The sequence below is a fragment of the Xenopus tropicalis genome, chromosome 1 (genome assembly GCF_000004195.4).
Source record: "Xenopus tropicalis strain Nigerian chromosome 1, UCB_Xtro_10.0, whole genome shotgun sequence".
NCBI lineage: Eukaryota > Metazoa > Chordata > Amphibia > Anura > Pipidae > Xenopus > Xenopus tropicalis.
Genome location: NC_030677.2, coordinates 74546773 through 74570541, shown reverse-complemented (window position 1 = coordinate 74570541; position 23769 = coordinate 74546773). Strand labels below are relative to the sequence as shown.

Genomic DNA, 23769 nt, shown 5'->3' with positions numbered 1-23769 from the left:
ATGATATGAAAAAAAATGGTAATCATTTTCATTACCTTGTTTAAAGCAGAACTAAAGCTTAACAAAGAATTATACTGTAAATGCTTCACCTTATCTTTTGGGCTTCTGTACCAGCCCAAGGCCACAGTAGCCATTTAGTAGTAAAGATCTATTCCTCCAGTAGATAACGTTTTATTCTTTTCTGCTGATTTACAGTACATGCCCTGTTCTGCTGTTAGTTACCTAAGCGTAGGGATTGGTTTGCCATGTACAGTATATATAAACAATGTGAAATTTAAGCTACAAGGATGATAATTAATTTGAATTCTCATTATATAGCAGCATATAAACCAGTTTATTCTGCATCAGAACAGATTCATACTCAGCCCTGCGGTATCAGCTTCAATGGCTGATGTAACCTCTCTTTCTGTTAGGATCATTTTTGAAAACTATTAAGCCTAGCCTCTAAATAGCAGCCCAAAGCAAAATGAACATGTGCAGTGTCCGTGACACACAAAATCAGAAGATGAAGGGCTGCTGTGGGCAACTTGTTATAGACTTTGGAACCTCAGGTATAGTACAGGTATCGGACCCCTTATCCGGAAACCCATTATCCAAGTTCCAAATTACGGAAATGCCATCTCCCATAGACTCAATTTTAATCAAATAATTGACATTTTTAAAACTGATTTCCTTTTTCACTTTAATAATAAAACAGTACCTTGTACTTGATCCCAACTAAGATAAAATGAATCCTTATTAGAGCCAAAACAATTCTATTGGGTTTAATTACTGTTTAAATATTTTTTTTTAGCAGACTTAAGGTAGGAGATCCGAATTACAGAAAGACCCCTTATCTGAAAATTCCCAGGTCCTGAGCATTCTGGACATTGGGTTCCATACCTGTATATAAAATACAGTATTTCCTGTCATAGTCTGTTTTAGGATTAGTTCACCTTTCATTTTTAATCAATTTAATGAGTAAGTAAGAGAGGTATTTTAATCACCATATAAGTTTATTCCTCTAACCACCAATAAGAAGAAAATCCTAACAACTAAGTAAATCAGAAATCTAACATACTGGGTCACACCACTTTATTTTACCAATGCATGACACTAACAAGATGCCTCAGTGCCAGCATTATTTACTAGTATGTTACAAATATCTCCATAATTACCTTTTGCAAATTTTTTATGAGTACTCTTAAGTAGTTATTTAAAAACTGAGCTTGCAATGAGTCAGCAGCATGTTGGCATTAAAAGTTCAAAGTCTGAGCTTGAAACATTTACATTAGCTAAGGTAAGACAGAAAGATACCTCCCTGCAAAGATAAGGCTTAAAATAAATATTACTTTACATATTGTTCCAAAAGAAGCCAGTTTGCATCCATCTTCTTTTTATGAGACTAAAGGAGAAATTGAGGGAAAGAAAAAAGAAATTGCGAATGGGATGGGAAAATAAGTGGGGGATAGAACAAAGGAAAGGAATCAAAAGAAAAGAAGGAAGCAGTGAATGAATGATATAATTATGAAAAGAAAGTAAGGTTTAAGGTGTCCTGGTGTGTTACTATTTCGCCAGTGTGAACCACCAATCAGTCAGAGTAAAAATATGGCATAAGAAACACAACTGACAACTAACAGATTATATTAATATCAACAGAACATAATCTGTTCATACATATTTCCATGTACTTTTGAAAGAGGGTACAGAAGGGAAACTGCGTGAGAGCAGATGGGGGGAAATCAAATGTCAAAAGGGGGAAGAGTGAGCAGATAAAAAGGGTAAGGCATATAAAAAAAGAGGCACATACAAGGGAGGAGGTAGTTAAGAGCATAAAAAAGTAAAAGTAGATCACTGCAGAAATTTAGAGACAGTATGGGAGGTGAGAAGGATCCTTAATGCTGAAATGGCAGTGGATGTTATCTACTTGGACTTTGCTAAAGTATTTGATACAGTACCTCACAGAAAGTTAATAATAAAATTGAGGATTATTGTCCTAGAACATAATATTTGTAATTGGATAGAGAACTGGCTGAAGGATAGATTACAAAGAGTGGTGGTAAATGGAACATTTTCTAATTGGACCAGTGTGGTTAGTGGAGTACCGCAGGGGTCTGTCCTTGGGCCTTTGCTTTTTAACTTGTTTAATTGCTAGGAGTTGGCGCTCATCAAAATAATTAATAAAATTCAGAACAAATTTAAAAATCGCTGCGAAATGTTATTACAATTTTATTACAATCTGAAGGAGCGCATGACACAAGACGCGAGCAGTCCGACCGCACAGGCACGGAAGGAGGGCCACCCACTGGTAGAAGAGTAAGTTCTGGGATGCCTTTTACACACTCTGCTCACTTGTATTTCATTTTCTTTTTTAGTTATTTTATATATTACTTTGCCTATCCCTATTTTAGCCATGAGAGGTATATTATGCTAATCCGATATTGTACGGACCCCTAAACAAATGCATATTGGTACCCAAGTAATTTAGTAGTGGGGTAGTATTAGTAGGAATTAATTAGTGTAAAGGGATTATGACCTGTGTCTTTAGCCCATTAAGGGATTGTGACACCCACCTTTTTAAGGTATTGTAAGAGCCTTTTAACCCTTAAAGGCAGTGTGATCCAGAGGGATTGGGGTTTTTAACGGTGTTAGAGGAGCCTTTTTAACTTATAAAGGGAGTGTGAACTTGATATGATTAAAGCACTGTTCACTCTGAACTAGAATTGCTTCTTGCCCAGAATTGGAAATGTGATTATAATCTACATATAAGGCACTTTTTTTGTCTGATAACTGCATTTACATATATTATAAGCTTTATTTATATATACTTACACTTTCATTATATTTATTATTTTTTGTAAATTTCTTGGAATTTTATTTTGGATATTTTATTGATTTAAAAACACAAGTGGATTGTAATAAAATTTTGGAGCGTTTTTTAACTTTCTTCTGAAGTGTATTAATTATTTTGATGAGCGCCAACTCCTAGCAATTAATATATTTACTTCACATGGGATTAGGTGGAGGAAGGCAGCTCTAATTATTATATTAATCATTGTTGAATTTACACTGTATACATACACTATTAAAGGTGAGGTTGTTTATTGGTATAAAACTATAATAACAAACACAAAATCTCCCCCCCCCTTTTTTTTTCTTTTGTGGGTCTGCTTTCACATGTCGTTTTTTCACGGTTTTTATTTTACACCTAGGCGCGGATTTAGTTGTTTTAACACTTTTTAACTTGTTAATTAATGACATGGAGGTGGGCATAAAAAGTACTGTTTCTATTTTTGCTGACGACACTAAATTGTGCAAAACTATAAGTTCCATGCAGGATGCTGCCGCTTTGCTGAGCAATTTGACAAAATTGGCAAACTGGAAAATGAGGTTCAGTGTTGAAAAGTACAAAGTTATGCACTCTGGTAGAAATAATATAAATGCAAGTTATACGCTAAATGGTAGTGTTTTGGGGGTATCCTTAATTGAAAAGGATCTGGGGACTTTTATAGATAACTTAATTTAAGAAGAGCAGCGCCCTCTATATCGCACTCGATTATAAGTCTCAACCAATTAATGATTCAAGCAGGTGGAAAACATAATCAGTATTAAAAACTATTCATTTATTTCTATACGTAAAATTGATCAAAGGTATTTTATTAAATAGAATTCATATTGATAATTAACATCTCATAAAAAAGAAAAATTCCATATACTAATAGCGGGGGGATTTAGTCAGCGGTTGTTATTTGCCCAGGTAGTGGATCTTCAAATGCCTGATTTTTGTAGATAACAAGTTGTCTAATTCTATCAGTGTCATTCAGTAGCTAATAAAGCAAATAAAGTGTATAAAAAAGGGCATTGACTCAAGGGATGAAAACATAATTTTGCGTCTGTATAGGTCCCTGGTAAGGCCTCACCTTGAGTATGCGGTGCAGTTTTGGGCTCCAGTCCTTAAGAAGGATATTAATGAGCTGGAGAGAGTGCAGAGACTGCAACTAAACTGGTTAAGGGGATGGAAGATTTAAACTATGAGGTTAGACTGTCAATGTTGGGGTTGTTTTCTCTGGAAAAAATGTGCATGTGAGGGGACATGATTAGTCTGTACAAGTACATTATAGGCAGATAGGGGGTGTTAATTTTTCCCATAAAAACGATCAACGCACCAGAGGCCACCCCTTTAGACCTGCGGAACGGAACTTTCATTTGAAGCAGCATAGGTGGTTTTTCACGGTGAGGACAGTGAGGTTGGGGAATGCCCTTCCTAAAGATGCTGTAATGGCAGATAGTATCCAAGGCTATTGTGATACTAAAATATACAGTTGGTATATATGGTTTATGTATCTAAGTATATAAATAGGTCACTATAGGTTGTGTGTGCTGCGTTCGCTTGGAAGGGTTGAACTTGATGGACTCTGGTCTTTTTTCACAGCCTAACATCTGAGGAGAGAACCACACTGAAGGAAAATAGTGTAGAAACAACATAATTCTGACAAAGAAAGTAGGTGAAAAAAAAGAGACAAGGAAATAAATCTCTTTAACTTAAATAAGCCCAAACAGATGACAGAAAGAAAGAACAGAAGAAGGGAGCAGGTCTGATCATGAAAACATTGCACAAAAGTTAAGGTGAATGCAGAGGTCTGAGCATGTATGCTTTATTACACATTTGTTGACCTTGAAGTGATTTGGCCACTCAACTTAATAATTTAATTTTCTTTTGTATCTTTTGTATCTTAAACTAATAGAGACTAGTACACCAAGAGCAATGGTACAGCTATGTGCCAACCGAGTACATACATCTATGGTTAAACAGCAATAAGTCGAACTCTAAAGTCAGTGAAACATAAGACGATTCAGAGCATATTGTTGCCTAATCCATTTACAGTGTATCAGGTGGGTGAAATTTCTCCAATAATTTCTATGGCAGTTTCCCTGGCCCACGGGTGAACTGGCAAGTCAGAATATTAGCACTTAAAATGATTGGCTTCCACATTTTTTGGCAATAGTCCCCTGACCAAAAGTTCAACCCTGGATAAAGGCAATTGCCATATAGACGATTGGAGGGAAGATAACCTTTGTGACTCTATATTTAAATTATATTTGACATGAATAATGTATAAAATAGGTGCTACATACTGTAAATAACAGGAAATGTTTAAAACATTGCCTTCCTCTTCTATCCCTTTCCAGCTTGTTGTCTGATTGGTAGGGGTCATGTACCCTGGCAGCCAAAAAACGACTTATCTGTAAGCCTGCAATTTACTGTTTTATTACACTTTATTACATCTCTTTTTATTATGGCTTTCGACTATTCATTTTCCAGTAATTCAAGCTACTGTACACGCTAGATATAACTTCCTTTCTGCCTGAATTTGTCCTATTGCTTTCATTGGGTTTACCAGACCTCAGGCACTATAAATTAAATAATACAGTTATCTGTTTTTAATGGACTATTGCCCCTTTAATGCATGGTGTTAGTTCATATGCCTTTTTTTGTGCAAATCATTTTACATACCTTTGTTATTTTTTCCCTTAAAAGTTGAAAATCAATTTAAGAATGCTACATTGATACCCTGACAATACTTTTTATTATATGCACTAGTTTCATGCAGTGATGTGATGTAATGAAATTCAAACCAGTGGCTTGCTGTCACCACCTATTTATATCTGTCATAATTCCCCTAATTTCCCCTATCATGTTTTTTGTTTCTACTGATGGCAATAATAAAGTGCACAGGGGCAAATAATGTGCTACTGAATTTCTGCTTCCTAAGCTCCACATACGTATTGTAATGTGTGAAATGGCTAAAACAGTGCTTTTAGAAAAAATAACATAGTTTCTCTCTTATAGTTAACTGGAGCAGCAAAAATAGACCAAGATAGGAAGTTACAATAATTAACCCTCGTAGAAATATTCAACTACTGTGCAACTAGCTTGTGTGTTAGGCACTTTGCTTCCTTTAAAATACTAATGCCTGATTGCAGACAGCTAGTCTATCCTATTGCAAAGTATTTAATGAAGCTGATAAGCCCTGCAGCATTTGAATTATAGGATAAGGGCAAACAAGTGTTTGATCAGTCCCTTCCATCTCGACGCTGCTCCATATGTTTCAGGCACAGCATTTCCTAATTAATATTAGACAGGGTTAATTATTATCAGACAGCAGCAAAACTCAGAAAAGCCCATGTTTTTTCGAAGAATAATCTGGAAACTCGATAACTTTAAAAAATAACCTTTAAAAGCTGTGTGACAAAAGTGATTTGTAACTAATTCAAATGTACATAAAATACTAGCACAGAAACCAGGGCAGTCTACATCAGACTAAATCAGTTAGTATTTATATATCAGCTTCTTTGACTGATGTAAACTGACTTTTTTTTCTAATGACTTTACTATTTCAATTCATCCCTTAGCTTAGCTACGCTTAGCCGGACTCAAACACAACCAAGTTTTCCAGGCTTTACCTCATTTCAACCTTGGACCATGCAACAAGTTAAAGAAACCTGTTTTAAAGCTCCCAGGTTTTTCCTCTTTAGCCTCCCATCTGCTGAAACAGGTGGCTGTGTCTGGGGACCCTGGTGTTAAATGAGCATAGTAAAGAGTTCTGCTCTTGAGGGACAACCCTTCTAAAGAAAGATGGGGAACAGGCACCCCATGAACTAAGTTAGTTAGATTATAGGACTTTCTAGGAATGTAAGCTAGGCGAGCCCCACTTAACGACTGATAGCTGGAGATAGCCTTTCCTTTTTTGGCATAACTGGCCTAATGGACCATAGTGTGAAGGGATTTCAGGCTGTATGTATCCCCAGTAGAGAAGATACAGACCACTAGCTGGTAACTTTAGTAATGTGCATATTAACCTACGAAGCATCTCCACGGTGATGTCACAATTCTGGCTCTATCAGTGATTGTATATGACTGTATAACAATACTACCTCAATTGATCTGTAAGTATTAACCCTGTGGCGCTTTAACAATAAAGCCTTTTCATTTGTTTGCAAGAGCCTTTGGTGTCCCATTTTTTACACAGCAGCAGAAAGGTGTAGTGTCACAACATGATTTCCCGTCCTCTTTCCCCATCGAGGGCCCATCTGGGTAAGAGAGTCCAGTATGACCCAAGTTCTACCTTCACTAGCTGGAAAGGCACTTTTAAACCAAGATAGGGTTAAACCAACTTCTGTACTATACATACAGTATAATACAGTATTTTGTATCCTTGTTCTTTTTAGTTTTTCTTTATAAAATAGTGCCCAGCATTACAGATAAAACCTCTGTACAGAAAATACTAAACTGTAAGTATTCCAACTAATAGTCGCCATGCATTATATTAATATGTACCTACATCTATCCTTTCCTTTAGCTTCGATATTAAAAATAAACGTGCTTTCTACAAGTTTATTATGCTGCCAATGATTTGTTTGGGGGGAAAGTATTTTCATTGTGAATATAAATTATATATTATGCCTGGCCTGGCTAGGATGGCAGTCCTGATTTATCCATCTGCTGCTACTTTTTTCCAGTCACCTCTTCATATTTCATTGGTGCCTTTAATGAAGACCTAAAGCTTAACTAAGGAAGTAGCCTAGAAATGCTGTACATTATGTTTTGGGCTTCTGTACCAGCCCACGGCAACCACATGTCTTTAGCAGGGAAGATCTGTGCCTCTCAAGATGCCCTAGTAGCTCCTCATCTTCTTTTCTGCTGATTCACTGCACATGCTCTGTGCTGCTGTCAGTTACTGAGCTTAGGGACCTATGCGCAATATACTGTATATATAGAATATAAATGTCACAATATAAGGCTGATTAGTAAATAATACAGATTGTTAGTGCATGGCAGCTCTGAAACCAATGCAGGTAGCATAAAAAAATCAATAATCAGCTCTGTTGTTTTACCATTTATGACAAGCAAACCTCATTTTTTGCTTTATAATTTGCTACAGCCCCTTAAAGACAAATATAAACAAATAATAATACTATAAGAAAATAAGAAAACAATTGCTAATCCTTTGTATAAATAGCACTACTTCTTCAACATTATTCATGGCAGTGTAAATGCGTTGTTTCATATCAGTTTCAGTTTAGATAAATTACAAAGCTGTGTTCTTGTGAACATTTTGACTGGGTTTCTGTTTTCACTTCCTCACTTTCTGAGTAAATTTATTCAAGATTTTTCTGACCAGAGCACTGTAACCCAAAAAAAAATATGTCCTCAAACAAGATTCTTAACTCTTTTCCCGAAAACCTCTATTCATACCAAGGATTTATAAGCAAATATAACCTTAAGCAATACACTTTATGCTAAATATCTTATACAATTTCATTAGATATACAGTACATAGGGACTGCTAGGATATCCAAACCTATGCCTATCTGTATCTATTGCAGCTCAGTTTCAAAATTATGGCAAATGGTAAATCAGAATTATTAACACAATAAATAAGTAAGATGTTACAAAAGAATCTATCTTTTTAAACATTCCCCTTAAAAGCACCATTTATAATCTCAAAAACTGAGATTAGAAGGAATATTGCTTTATACTGGAAGTACATTTGAATCTCAAACATCTGGATGAAAGTGATACCTATAAACTGTTGGTAAGAATGTTGCTATATGAAAGTGGTACCTTTAACAGCCAAGTGAAACTTAAGGAACTCTACATTTATTGTGCCACTGCTGAGCATAATTCCCTAGATTATGAAATAAAGAATGGTATAATTACCCAAGGGAAGACAGTCCACTGTCTGCAGTTTGGTTTTCTAACTCAGTCTCCTCCTCATCCTCTTCTACTTCTGCCAGCTCCACTTCCCTCCAACTCGCCCTGGGTGCTTTGTAGGTCATGCTTTCAGTTCTTCCATGGGATCTCCCTTCTTCATCAGGCTGCTGGAGCTAAGAGTTCTTGTGTCAGTTGTACTACCTGAGCGCACACACAGTGTGAAACTTAGCTAGCCAGACCTGCTTAACTTAACAAAAACAAGGAAGTCATGCAGTCTCCACCCACTATCACTGTGCAGTCACTGATCAACTGCAAGAGAGGAACTGCTTCATGACAGCAGCAGTTCTGATGGAGTGTCAGTGCTTCAGGTGACATTCTATACAATACATATCATTTAATTCTCTTACAAGGAAGTAGGTTGCAGATCTAATAAATACAAAGAAACATTGCTAGCATTCTTTTCTTTTTATTTATGAGCAGAACAAATAATAGGCAGAATAAAGAGTGACATTGTTTTATACTTGAGTACATAGGTAGTTCTACATATAAAATCAGATGTCTCTATGTATTCGTTCCAAGAACTAAACCACAAATTATATGGAATGTACCTGGTTCTTATTATGCTTACGTACAAGATAATTTATCCTTTAGCCTTTAGTGGATGATAAAAAAGTTTTTTAAATGCATTATAAGAGTTAGCTCTAATTCTAAATAATTCTTTAGATTTTCAGCTTTAGTGTAGTGTTTCTTCTGGTTTTTTTTCCACTGGGTGCAGATTAAAGCTGGGAAGTTAGCTTTGAGCCCAACAAATTAGTTTAAAAGCTATTATCATTATCATTTTTTCTTATCATTTTTAATTGCCTGTGCCACGTGCAAGTTTAGGAAGACAGCGGCAGCTTATGGAACTAAATGCATAGCTAAAGTCTTGGTGTAGGAAGGAAGGGTTTGAGTTCCTAGTGCACTGGGCTGACTTTTCCTTGGGGTACAACATACCTACATACCTACATAGCCATGGCAGATTGCACCTCAATGGAAGGAGGTCCTCTGTGCTAGAGGAAAGAATGGGTAAAAGGCTAGAGGAGAGTTTAAACTAGGCAAGGGGTGTGGGTGAGCTAGAGTATTATGGGGAAGCTATTATAGACTTGGCAGTGGGATTAGTAAGGGTTAGAGGGGAGAGAGGGGGGCATACAATTTACAAACTAAGGAGATCCCTCTGATACAACGAAAACAGGCTAATAATAACCTTACCGCTAACTTGCCATTAAAAAATTTAAATGTGAGAGGGAAAAGTATGTGTGCTGGTAAATACACAGAGCTTGTCAGGTAAATTAGGAGAGCTGGGATAAACAAGTGACTGGGCTGCGAATATAAATGGTTACGCTCTTTTTAGGAAGGACAGAAGTATTAGAAAGGGTGGATGAGTTTGTCTGTATGCAAAGCCAGAATTAAAGCCACGAGTAAAAGAAATTACCAGGGACAGCAAAGGGGAGGGTGTGGAATTCCTTTGGGCAGAAATTTCAGCAGGGCTAAAGGTTACAAAGAAAATGATCATTGGTGTATGCTAAAAACCACCCCACAAAGTGAGGAAAATGAAGCCCAGCTGCTATTACAAATGGGGGAGGCCTCACAACTAGATCAAGTTGTTATTATGGGGGGGATTTCATTTTCATGACCATCACTGTTTTTGAAGGGCAGAATTTATTGACAGTGGCCAAGAAGGTTTTACTCAATGCAACAAAGATCAAAGGATAAACATTTCACACAAAGAAAGCAGTTATATCCAGCTTGCTCTTTCCTCACCAAATGGCACACACATATTGACAGGTATGACATATAAACCAACATTTCCTGTGTTGAAATAGGAAATTTCTGCTGTAATAATGTCTAACTAATCCTGCTCTAAATTTCTGTAGTATAATCCCTCCAGCTCAGCACTCCTATTCAGGAAAATGCTTAGTCAACACTTACATGGAATTTATTTCACAATTCATTTATTGCAAGTGATAATATGGACACATGTAAATACATTTGTAAAGGACCAGAGTGGGTGTAAAACTACACATATGGCCAGACATGCTATAGGTTTAGTTTTTTTCCTACTCAGTATTGAACGTCATGGCCAAAATTAATAAAAAGTAGAATAAACATTATTAAAGCATTTTTCAAATTTCAACATTAATTTACTCTACCAGAAACATAAACGAATATGTAAACCCTAAATAGCCTCCAGATGAACTTCATGATCTAATCCCACATGTCTAATTTTTCAGACTGATCCCTGTGCCCAAAATACAAATTCTTGCACTAATGAAGAGAATATCCTGCCTGTAACTATGAATGTGTATGTGTAGTTGTATTTGCCCATGCAATATATATGTTGTCCTGTGATGATGAAATCCAACTAGATCTGCTTCTCTTGGGTCTCTTTAAACCAGTGGTTCTCAACCTTCCTAATGCCGTGACCCTTTAATACAGTTCCTCATGTTGTGGTGACCCCCAACCATAAAATGATTCCTAAGACCATCGGAACTATGTGTTTTCCGATGGTCTTGGGCGACCCCTGTGAAAGGGTCGTTCGACCCCCAAAGGGGTCCCAACCCATAGGTTTAAACTATATATTCACTTTAACCTACAAGGAAACTATACATGTACAGTTAAAATGGCAGATGAGAAACTTGGACCCAGCACTGTAATAAAGACTTGGCCCAGCCTATAGATTACAAACACTACGAGTTCTCCCAGTTATTCTGGGACCTTTCTGTAATTTTGATCTTCATACTTTAAGTCTGCTAAAAAATAATTTAAACATGAAATGAATCCATTAGGACTGAAGAAGAAGGCTATGGCATGTGATAACAGTTTTTTCATGTCTCAGAATTTATTTAAATTTTTCTAAATCTATCTTTTTAATGAATTCCAGTGATCATTATGGATCAATAAGAACTTATATTTGACAATGTTTTTTCATACATCTCCCCTGTTGTATAAAAGCAGAGGCTAAGGTGTATTATATGACGAGTATTCTGCTGACTGTTTGTCACATTTAATAGTAAAGGTACAGATGAAGCGCAGGTTTTCCCAAAACTTAACTAGTTACAAGATAACACAGGCTATCCTGTTGTGTTATCTCGTGCCATCTCCCTGCTGTGTCAGGGGAAAAAAAGCCTTCTTAGGCTGTTATTCTGTTTTCAGACAGCAGGTGGTGCCTGGAAAGTAACGTTAACATGCACAGTAGGGGGTCCATTTTGACACCAGACTTCTCCAGCCTTATCTTTTTTCTGGAATGTGGGAAGTGCTAAGAGTGATTAAGATTACCCCCTGGTAAAAGCAAATAGAGCACTAGTCTCTCCTGTGGGTAATTACACACTGGGCTGTTTCTGGGCAAATCCAGTTGGTACAACGTATATCAGGTGCATAATCATACATTTTTAATACTGTAGTTTGGCATTTTTCCCTCCTCTTTTCACATTATGCAATTTTGTTTTCCTCAATCATTTAACTATTAGAGTTCCCAGATCCCTGCAAAGAATGGGCCCAGACAATAAATAAGTTCCCTTTTCTCTGTAATAATAAAACAGTACCTGTACTTGATGCCAACTAAGATATAATTACCCCTTATTGGGGCAGAACAGCCCTATTGGGTTTATTTAATGGTTAAATGATTCCCTTTTCTCTGTAATAATAAAACAGTACCTGCACTTGATCCCAACTAAGATATAATTACCCCTTATTGGGGGCAGAACAGGCCTATTGGGTTTATTTAATGGTTAAATGATTCCCTTTTCTCTGTAATAATAAAACAGTACCTGTACTTGATCCCAACTAAGATATAATTACCCCTTATTGGGGGCAGAACAGCCCTATTGGGTTTATTTAATGGTTAAATGATTCCCTTTTCTCTGTAATAATAAAACAGTACCTGTACTTGATCCCAACTAAGATATAATTACCCCTTATTGGGGGCAAAACAGCCCTATTGGGTTTATTTAATGGTTAAATGATTCCCTTTTCTCTGTAATAATAAAACAGTACCTGTACTTGATCCCAACTAAGATATAATTACCCCTTATTGGGGGCAGAACAGCCCTATTGGGTTTATTTCATGCTTAAATGATTCCCTTTTCTCTGTAATAATAAAATAGTACCTGTATTTTATACTGGTTTTTTTTGTGGTTAGGATGGTTTTGAGAGAGGGCCATTTGTATAACTCAGCCTGCAGCCTTGTGCTTTATATGGGCACAGAACCCCTCAGTGACTTCTAAAATCCTTATCATTTACAGTAGGGGGTACAATATCCCTTATAATACATGAGTGATACTCAGAGTTCCCTGTATAACTCAGCCTGCAGCCTTGTGCCTTTATATGGGCACAGAACCCCTCAGTGACTTCTAATATCCTTATCATTTACTGTAGGGGGGTACATTATCCCTTATCATACATGAGTGATACTCAGAGTTCCTGTATAACTCAGCCTGCAGCCTTGTGCCTTTATATGGTCACAGAGCCCCTCAGTGACTGCTAATATCCTTATCATTTACAGTAGGGGGTACATTATCCCTTATAATATACGAGGCCTGCAGCTTTGTACCTTTATCACAGAATGCCTCCAATATCCCTTTTAATACATAAGAGATTATTACAGCCATGTTTTTCATTTATAGTTATTAAGGTTAAGGCCTCAGGCAGTGACAGCAGCTTTGGACAAGTATAAATGATAAATAAAGCAGACATTATCAATAGTTAAGAAATATATCTTTCCACAACTTGGGACAACCTATCTGTACTGAACCCAGTGAGTTTCTTATGCCCTGTAGGCAACACTGACACCCAACACTGCACCACACCATACCTCCCAACATTTAAAAATTAAAAAGAGGGACAAAAGTATATGCCGCGCTAAGTGATGCAATATTTTTTACCACGCCCCTCTGACCACACCCACATTAATTAACACCCCCATTTTCCATGGTTGGAATGGCAGCATCAGACACACCAAGTGCACTAGTGTTTTAACTCTTTTACTGCCAACGACGTATGGCATACGTCGTGGCAGTAAAAGGGCTTAAATGCCAATGACGTGTCCCATACTTCCTTGGCATTTAAGCGCAGCTCTCTGCAGCGGCGGCATGTGCCGCCGCTGCAGAGAGCTTCTATCCATGACAGCCCCCCTGGGCAACGTGTCAGGGGGGCTGTCATGAGGGTCCTGCAAGACGTTCGCTCGCAGGACCCTCCAGGAAGCAGCAGACGTGATCGCATCACGTCTCCTGCTTCCTCCTTCCCCCCGGCCCACTGAAGAGGAGGCGATCGGGTCTTCAGGACAGGTAAGAACTTTTTTTTTTTTCATTTAAACACTTACACACACACTTACATACACACTTACATACATTTATACACACTTACATACATTTACACATACTTACAGCACACATTTTAGCAGTTTTTTTTTCATTTTTCACACTTTTATACACTTATTTACACTCATATACACACTTACACACTATAACAAAACTTTTACACATGTACACACATGTATACACAAACACTTTGGTTTTTTTTTTGTTTTGTTTTGTTTTTTTTTCATTTTGCCACTTTGTTTTTAGTTTCTTTTACCCAAAAACTGTTTATTTTGACAGCGTGACTATTGGATCAGATATTCTGACCACTAATTACACTGTCACGTGACTTATTTTGTTGTTTCACTGATTTGCACAATTTTTGTGGTTTTATCGCATTTTATCCCTGTATAAGTGTTCCTAATCTGTTTTTAGCGTAGCTTTGCCAGGTGTAACTTTGGTGTACAAAAATAACTTTGCCTATTTTGAATTCATCAGAATGTGTACTTTCCAAAATATATGGTTTCCTGGGGCTCTTTGTATAGTTAGGGGGGGGGGGGTTACTGCACATAATACGCTGTCAGGGGGCTCTGTGTGCAAAAGCTGAGTTGGCAGGCGAGAAATCCTTATGCGCTATTTTCATTTCGGGGTCAGTACACACCGCAGACTTTGGTATATCTATGCATATTGGGCATCAAACTGTTCAGTAGGCCTCTGGTGTTCCTATTTGGGGTGACTTGCCTTTGTACGCAAGAAATTGTGTGAGATAAATGCGGCAAATTGCAACATTTTTAGGCGATTTTCTGAAATGTCATAAAAACCAATAAATTTAGGAAAGCTTTGCAGATTGGTACTTTGGTGTAGAAAGGACTCTTTACCCTTGTTGGATTTGTCAGAATGTGTACTTTCCAAAAATATATGGTTTTGTGGGGGTCTGTGTATAGTTAGGGGAAGTTTCGGCACATAATACACTGACAGGGGGCTCTGTGTGCAAAAGCTGAGCTGGCAGGCGAGAAATCCTTATGCGCTATTTTCATTTCGGGGTCAGTACATACCGCAGACTTTGGTATATCTATGCATATTGGGCATCAAACTGTTCAGTAGGCCTCTGGTGTTCCTATTTGGGGTGATTTGCCTTTATCTGATCTTTATCAAGAAATTGTGAGAGATAAATGCAGCAAATTGCAACATTTTTATGCGATTTTCTAAATGTCATATAAATCTGCAAACTTAGGAAAGCTTTACAGCTTGGTACTTTGGAGCAAAAAGAAATGTTTACCCATTATAGATTCGGGGGGATGTGTACTTTCCAAAAATATATGGCTTTCTGGGGTGAGCGTACTTTTTTTTGTAGCATTATCCCACATAAAGGATGTAAATGTGTTGATTTTGCAGGAGCTGAAATGATACATCATATGGGGGTATGTTCCCATTGGGGCCCCTACATGCCACATACTTAGCTAAACCTATACATATTGGGCATCAAACTGTTCAGTGGACCCCTGGCGTTCATATTTAGGGTATTTTATTTGGTTACTTTATGACCTGTAGGAGATAAGATACTATAGACTGGAAGTTTTGAAGCAATTTTTAAAAAAAATCACAAATTTTGATAAAAACCAATAACTTTAGGAAAGCATTGCGACTTGATAGTTTGGAGTAGACAGACAGTTCTACCTATTCTGTATTCTCCAGAATCTGTTCTTTCCAAAAATGTACAATTTTCTGGGATAAACCTTCTGTTAGTGGAAATTTTGTCCTTGAAATCTAAGGTATGCCGCTTTCTGGAGCAGTGCTTTGGAAATTTGGTAATGTACTGCTGGGAGTTTTTGAGAAATCTCCATAAAACTATATATATTTGGTATTGGCACGTTCAGGAGACATGGGACTTTCCAAATCAGTTGTATATTCGTGCATAAAATAATTTTTGTTTCTAGTATGTGTGATTATATTATGGAAAATTAGATTTTATTTGCATTTTTAGACATTTAGAAGCCTATATCTTGTTACAGAATTGGAATTACACAAAAATTCTACCATATTTTGAAAGCTTAGGTTGTTCTGAAAAAAACGATATATTGTTTTCCTGGGTAAACTAAAAGTCCCCCGAGGAAAGGCCCCTAAAGTGAAACAGTGCAAAATGTTCAAAAACTGTCTGGCAATACAAGTTCCGCTTTGACCAAAACAGCTGGCAGTAAAAGGGTTAATAGCTGGCATCATATAAATCATGAGCTGCCCTTGAAAATACAAAAAGGAGGAGGCCAGGACGCGCCTGTGGCCATCAATGGTCCTTCATAGTTCAATTCCCTTGGTGCGTCTGCCTCTATCAATGGGGCTCAATGCTGATACCATTTCTGATACATGCCCTACCTAAGGCATCAGCTTTGAGACCCAAGGAAGCTCAGCTGCCAGGGCGGGACTTGAACTCCAAACCTTACGGGGTAGGAATCGAACTCCAAACCCAACGGGGCAGGAATCGAACTCCACACCCGGCGATGTAAGGGCGTGCGCTCTACCACTTCGCTATCCTTCCTCCTCCCACTTGTAACATGTTTCTTCGTAATCTTGTCTTCTGCATATTGGCGGTTGGTGTATCCTAACTGACTGAAACACTCAGGGTTAGAGCCTGCTGCTTGCCCCTATATAACTAGGGGGGCTGTTATAGTAGGGGGGAATGAATCCTCCATTTATCAACATTCTCTGGGGGGGAATGAATACAAGGGTATAAGTTTTACCCCCGGGGCAAGAGAGGTCCCCAAATTTGCCCCATTGACTTATGATGGGGATTTTGGCAAATAACTAGTTTGTCGTAGACCCATGAATGAGGTGTTAAACTGTGCGGCTAATTCGAGAATGGCCCCCAGCAGGGGGCAATTATCCGCCCATAGACTTAACATTGAGACCAACTTTTACTGAGCCCCGCACCATTTTTGGTAGACCCATGAATGAGGTGTCAAACCGTGCGGCTTATTCGGGAATGGGGTGCTATGACTTTTCTGAGGGGTGGGCGGTTAATTGCCCCAGCAGGGGGTAATTATCCGCCCATAGACTTAACATTGAGACCAACTTTGACTGAGTCCCGCACCGTTTTTCGTAGACCCATGAATGAGGTGTCAAACCGTACAGCTTATTCAGGAATGGGGTGCTATGCCTTTTCTGAGGGGTGGGCGGTTAATTGCCCCAGCAGGGGGCAATTAACCACCGTTTGTCGTAGACCCATGAATGAGGTGTCAAACCGTGCGGCTTATTCGGGAGTGGGGTGCTATGACTTTTCTGAGGGGTGGGCGGTTAATTGCCCCAGCAGGGGGCAATTATCCGCCCATAGACTTAACATTGAGACCAACTTTGACTGAGTCCCGCACCGTTTTTCGTAGACCCATGAATGAGGTGTCAAACCATGCAGCTTATTCGGGAATGGGGTGCTATGCCTTTTCTGAGGGGTGGGCGGTTAATTGCCCCAGGAGGGGGCAAATAACTAACGTTTGTCGTAGACCCATGAATGAGGTGTCAAACCGTGCGGCTTATTCGGGAGTGGGGTGCTATGACTTTTCTGAGGGGTGGGCGGTTAATTGCCCCAGCAGGGGGCAATTATCCGCCCATAGACTTAACATTGAGACCAACTTTGACTGAGTCCCACACCGTTTGTCGTAGACCCATGAATGAGGTGTCAAACCGTGCGGCTTATTCGGGAATGGGGTGCTATGACTTTTCTGAGGGGTGGGAGGTTAATTGCCCCAGCAGGGGGCAATTAACCACCGTTTGTCGTAGACCCATGAATGAGGTGTCAAACTGTGCGGCTTATTCGGGAATAGGGTGCTATGACTTTTCTGAGGGGTGGGCGGTTAATTGCCCCAGCAGGGGGCAATTATCCGCCCATAGACTTAACATTGAGACAAAGTTTAACTGAGTCCCGCACCGTTTTTCGTAGACCCATGAATGAGGTGTCAAACCGTGCAGCTTATTCGGGAATGGGGTGCTATGCCTTTTCTGAGGGGTGGGCGGTTAATTGCCCCAGCAGGGAGCAATTAACCATCGTTTGTCGTAGACTTATGAATGAGGTGTCAAACCGTGCAGCTTATTCGGGAATAGGGTGCTATGACTTTTGTGAGGGGTGGGCAGTTAATTGCCCCAGCAGGAAAAGTCATAGCACCCCATTCCCGAATAAGCCGCACAGTTTGACACCTCATTCATAGGTATATGATAAACGGTGGTTAATTGCCCCCTGCTGGGGCAATTAACCTCCCACCCCTCAGAAAAGTCATAGCACCCTATTCCCGAATAAGCCGCACAGTTTGACACCTCATTCATGGGTCTACGACAAACGGTGGTTAATTGCCCCCTGCTGGGGCAATTAACTGCCCACCCCTCAGAAAAGTCATAGCACCCTATTCCCGAATAAGCCGCACAGTTTGACACCTCATTCATGGGTCTACGACAAACGGTGGTTAATTGCCCCCTGCTGGGGCAATTAACTGCCCACCCCTCACAAAAGTCATAGCACCCTATTCCCGAATAAGCCGCACGGTTTGACACCTCATTCATGGGTCTACGACAAACGGTGGTTAATTGCTCCCTGCTGGGGCAATTAACCGCCCACCCCTCAGAAAAGGCATAGCACCCCATTCCCTAATAAGCCGCACGGTTTGACACCTCATTCATGGGTCTACGAAAAACGGTGCGGGACTCAGTCAAAGTTGGTCTCAATGTTAAGTCTGTGGGCGGATAATTGCCCCCTGCTGGGGCAATTGATCGCCCAACCCTCAGAAAAGTCATAGCACCCTATTCCCGAATAAGCCGCACAGTTTGACACCTCATTCATGAGTCTACGACAAACGGTGGTTAATTGCCCCCTGCTGGGGCAATTACCCGCCCACCCCTCAGAAAAGGCATAGCACCCCATTCCCGAATAAGCCGCACAGTTTGACACCTCATTCATGGGTATATGACAAACGGTGGTTAATTGCCCCCTGCTGGGGCAATTAACCGCCCACCCCTCAGAAAAGTCATAGCACCCCATTCCCGAATAAGCCGCACGGTTTGACACCTCATTCATGGGTCTACCAAAAATGGTGCGGGGCTCAGTCAAAGTTGGTCTCAATGTTAAGTCTATGGGCGGATAATTGCCCCCTGCTGGGGCAATTAACTGCCCACCCCTCAGAAAAGTCATTGCACCCCATTCTCGAATTAGCCGCACAGTTTAACACCTCATTCATGGGTCTACGACAAACTAGTTATTTGCCAAAATCCCCATCATAAGTCAATGGGGCAAATTTGGGGACCTCTCTTGCCCCGGGGGTAAAACTTATACCCTTGTATTCATTCCCCCCCAGAGAATGTTGATAAATGGAGGATTCATTCCCCCCTACTATAACAGCCCCCCTAGTTATATAGGGGCAAGCAGCAGGCTCTAACCCTGAGTGTTTCAGTCAGTCGGTTAGGATACACCAACCGCCAATATGCAGAAGACAAGATTACGAAGAAACATGTTACAAGTGGGAGGAGGAAGGATAGCGAAGTGGTAGAGCGCACGCCCTTACATCGCCGGGTGTGGAGTTCGATTCCTGCCCCGTTGGGTTTGGAGTTCGATTCCTACCCCGTAAGGTTTGGAGTTCAAGTCCCGCCCTGGCAGCTGAGCTTCCTTGGGTCTCAAAGCTGATGCCTTAGGTAGGGCATGTATCAGAAATGGTATCAGCATTGAGCCCCATTGATAGAGGCAGACGCACCAAGGGAATTGAACTATGAAGGACCATTGATGGCCACAGGCGCGTCCTGGCCTCCTCCTTTTTGTATTTTCAAGGGCAGCTCATGATTTATATGATGCCAGCTATTAACCCTTTTACTGCCAGCTGTTTTGGTCAAAGCGGAACTTGTATTGCCAGACAGTTTTTGAACATTTTGCACTGTTTCACTTTAGGGGCCTTTCCTCGGGGGACTTTTAGTTTACCCAGGAAAACAATATATCGTTTTTTTCAGAACAACCTAAGCTTTCAAAATATGGTAGAATTTTTGTGTAATTCCAATTCTGTAACAAGATATAGGCTTCTAAATGTCTAAAAATGCAAATAAAATCTAATTTTCCATAATATAATCACACATACTAGAAACAAAAATTATTTTATGCACGAATATACAACTGATTTGGAAAGTCCCATGTCTCCTGAACGTGCCAATACCAAATATATATAGTTTTATGGAGATTTCTCAAAAACTCCCAGCAGTACATTACCAAATTTCCAAAGCACTGCTCCAGAAAGCGGCATACCTTAGATTTCAAGGACAAAATTTCCACTAACAGAAGGTTTATCCCAGAAAATTGTACATTTTTGGAAAGAACAGATTCTGGAGAATACAGAATAGGTAGAACTGTCTGTCTACTCCAAACTATCAAGTCGCAATGCTTTCCTAAAGTTATTGGTTTTTATCAAAATTTGTGATTTTTTTTAAAAATTGCTTCAAAACTTCCAGTCTATAGTATCTTATCTCCTACAGGTCATAAAGTAACCAAATAAAATACCCTAAATATGAACGCCAGGGGTCCACTGAACAGTTTGATGCCCAATATGTATAGGTTTAGCTAAGTATGTGGCATGTAGGGGCCCCAATGGGAACATACCCCCATATGATGTATCATTTCAGCTCCTGCAAAATCAACACATTTACATCCTTTATGTGGGATAATGCTACAAAAAAAAGTACGCTCACCCCAGAAAGCCATATATTTTTGGAAAGTACACATCCCCCCGAATCTATAATGGGTAAACATTTCTTTTTGCTCCAAAGTACCAAGCTGTAAAGCTTTCCTAAGTTTGCAGATTTATATGACATTTAGAAAATCGCATAAAAATGTTGCAATTTGCTGCATTTATCTCTCACAATTTCTTGATAAAGATCAGATAAAGGCAAATCACCCCAAATAGGAACACCAGAGGCCTACTGAACAGTTTGATGCCCAATATGCATAGATATACCAAAGTCTGCGGTATGTACTGACCCCGAAATGAAAATAGCGCATAAGGATTTCTCGCCTGCCAGCTCAGCTTTTGCACACAGAGCCCCCTGTCAGTGTATTATGTGCCGAAACTTCCCCTAACTATACACAGACCCCCACAAAACCATATATTTTTGGAAAGTACACATTCTGACAAATCCAACAAGGGTAAAGAGTTCTTTCTACACCAAAGTACCAATCTGCAAAGCTTTCCTAAATTTATTGGTTTTTATGACATTTCAGAAAATCGCCTAAAAATGTTGCAATTTGCCGCATTTATCTCACACAATTTCTTGTGTACAAAGGCAAGTCACCCCAAATAGGAACACCAGAGGCCTACTGAACAGTTTGATGCCCAATATGCATAGATATACCAAAGTCTGCGGTGTGTACTGACCCCGAAATGAAAATAGCGCATAAGGATTTCTCGCCTGCCAACTCAGCTTTTGCACACAGAGCCCCCTGACAGCGTATTATGTGCAGTAACCCCCCCCCCAACTATACAAAGAGCCCCAGGAAACCATATATTTTGGAAAGTACACATTCTGATGAATTCAAAATAGGCAAAGTTATTTTTGTACACCAAAGTTACACCTGGCAAAGCTACGCTAAAAACAGATTAGGAACACTTATACAGGGATAAAATGCGATAAAACCACAAAAATTGTGCAAATCAGTGAAACAACAAAATAAGTCACATGACAGTGTAATTAGTGGTCAGAATATCTGATCCAATAGTCACGCTGTCAAAATAAACAGTTTTTGGGTAAAAGAAACTAAAAACAAAGTGGCAAAATGAAAAAAAAACAAAACAAAACAAAAAAAAAACCAAAGTGTTTGTGTATACATGTGTGTACATGTGTAAAAGTTTTGTTATAGTGTGTAAGTGTGTATATGAGTGTAAATAAGTGTATAAAAGTGTGAAAAATGAAAAAAAAACTGCTAAAATGTGTGCTGTAAGTGTGTGTAAATGTATGTAAGTGTGTATAAATGTATGTAAGTGTGTATGTAAGTGTGTGTGTAAGTGTTTAAATGAAAAAAAAAAAAAGTTCTTACCTGTCCTGAAGACCCGATCGCCTCCTCTTCAGTGGGCCGGGGGGAAGGAGGAAGCAGGAGACGTGATGCGATCACTTCTGCTGCTTCCTGGAGGGTCCTGCGAGCGAACGTCTTGCAGGACCCTCATGACAGCCCCCCTGACACGTTGCCCAGGGGGGCTGTCATGGATAGAAGCTCTCTGCAGCGGCGGCACATGCCGCCGCTGCAGAGAGCTGCGCTTAAATGCCAAGGAAGTATGGGACACGTCATTGGCATTTAAGCCCTTTTACTGCCACGACGTATGCCATACGTCGTTGGCAGTAAAAGAGTTAAAACACTAGTGCACTTGGTGTGTCTGATGCTGCCATTCCAACCATGGAAAATGGGGGTGTTTTGTAATGTGGGTGTGGTCAGAGGGGCGTGGTCAAAAATATTGCATCACTTAGCGCGGCATATACTTTTGTCCCTCTTTTTAATTTTTAAATGTTGGGAGGTATGGTGTGGTGCGTGTTGGGTGTCAGTGTTGCCTACAGGGCGTAAGAAACTCACTGGGTTCAGTACAGATAGGTTGTCCCAAGTTGTGGAAAGATATATTTCTTAACTATTGATAATGTCTGCTTTATTTATCATTTATACTTGTCCAAAGCTGCTGTCACTGCCTGAGGCCTTAACCTTAATAACTATAAATGAAAAACATGGCTGTAATAATCTCTTATGTATTAAAAGGGATATTGGAGGCATTCTGTGATAAAGGTACAAAGCTGCAGGCCTCGTATATTATAAGGGATAATGTACCCCCTACTGTAAATGATAAGGATATTAGCAGTCACTGAGGGGCTCTGTGACCATATAAAGGCACAAGGCTGCAGGCTGAGTTATACAGGAACTCTGAGTATCACTCATGTATGATAAGGGATAATGTACCCCCCTACTGTAAATGATAACGATATTAGAAGTCACTGAGGGGTTCTGTGCCCATATAAAGGCACAAGGCTGCAGGCTGAGTTATACAGGGAACTCTGAGTATCACTCATGTATTATAAGGGATATTGTACCCCCTACTGTAAATGATAAGGATTTTAGAAGTCACTGAGGGGTTCTGTGCCCATATAAAGCACAAGGCTGCAGGCTGAGTTATACAAATGGCCCTCTCTCAAAACCATCCTAACCACAAAAAAAACCAGTATAAAATACAGGTACTATTTTATTATTACAGAGAAAAGGGAATCATTTAAGCATGAAATAAACCCAATAGGGCTGTTCTGCCCCCAATAAGGGGTAATTATATCTTAGTTGGGATCAAGTACAGGTACTGTTTTATTATTACAGAGAAAAGGGAATCATTTAACCATTAAATAAACCCAATAGGGCTGTTCTGCCCCCAATAAGGGGCAATTATATCTTAGTTGGGATCAAGTACAGGTACTGTTTTATTATTACAGAGAAAAGGGAATCATTTAACAATTAAATAAACCCAATAGGCCTGTTCTGCCCCCAATAAGGGGTAATTATATCTTAGTTGGGATCAAGTACAGGTACTGTTTTATTATTACAGAGAAAAGGGAATCATTTAACCATTAAATAAACCCAATAGGGCTGTTCTGCCCCAATAAGGGGTAATTATATCTTAGTTGGCATCAAGTACAGGTACTGTTTTATTATTACAGAGAAAAGGGAACTTATTTATTGTCTGGGCCCATTCTTTGCAGGGATCTGGG

The 23769-nt window shown here is 39.4% G+C and overlaps 1 protein-coding gene across 2 annotated transcripts in view; it reads right to left on the bottom strand.

The window, feature by feature from the left end:
* Positions 1-23769, bottom strand: part of dapp1 (dual adaptor of phosphotyrosine and 3-phosphoinositides) — a 66886-nt gene that overhangs the window by 28968 nt on the left and 14149 nt on the right. The window contains exon 3 of one of the 2 annotated variants that reach the window (XM_031899565.1): positions 8702-8868. In XM_031899565.1, the coding sequence (XP_031755425.1) occupies positions 8702-8868 (167 nt within the window). Of the gene's footprint in view, positions 1-8701; positions 8904-23769 lie in introns of those variants that run through there. The other variant, NM_001015723.1, reaches the window with a different exon arrangement.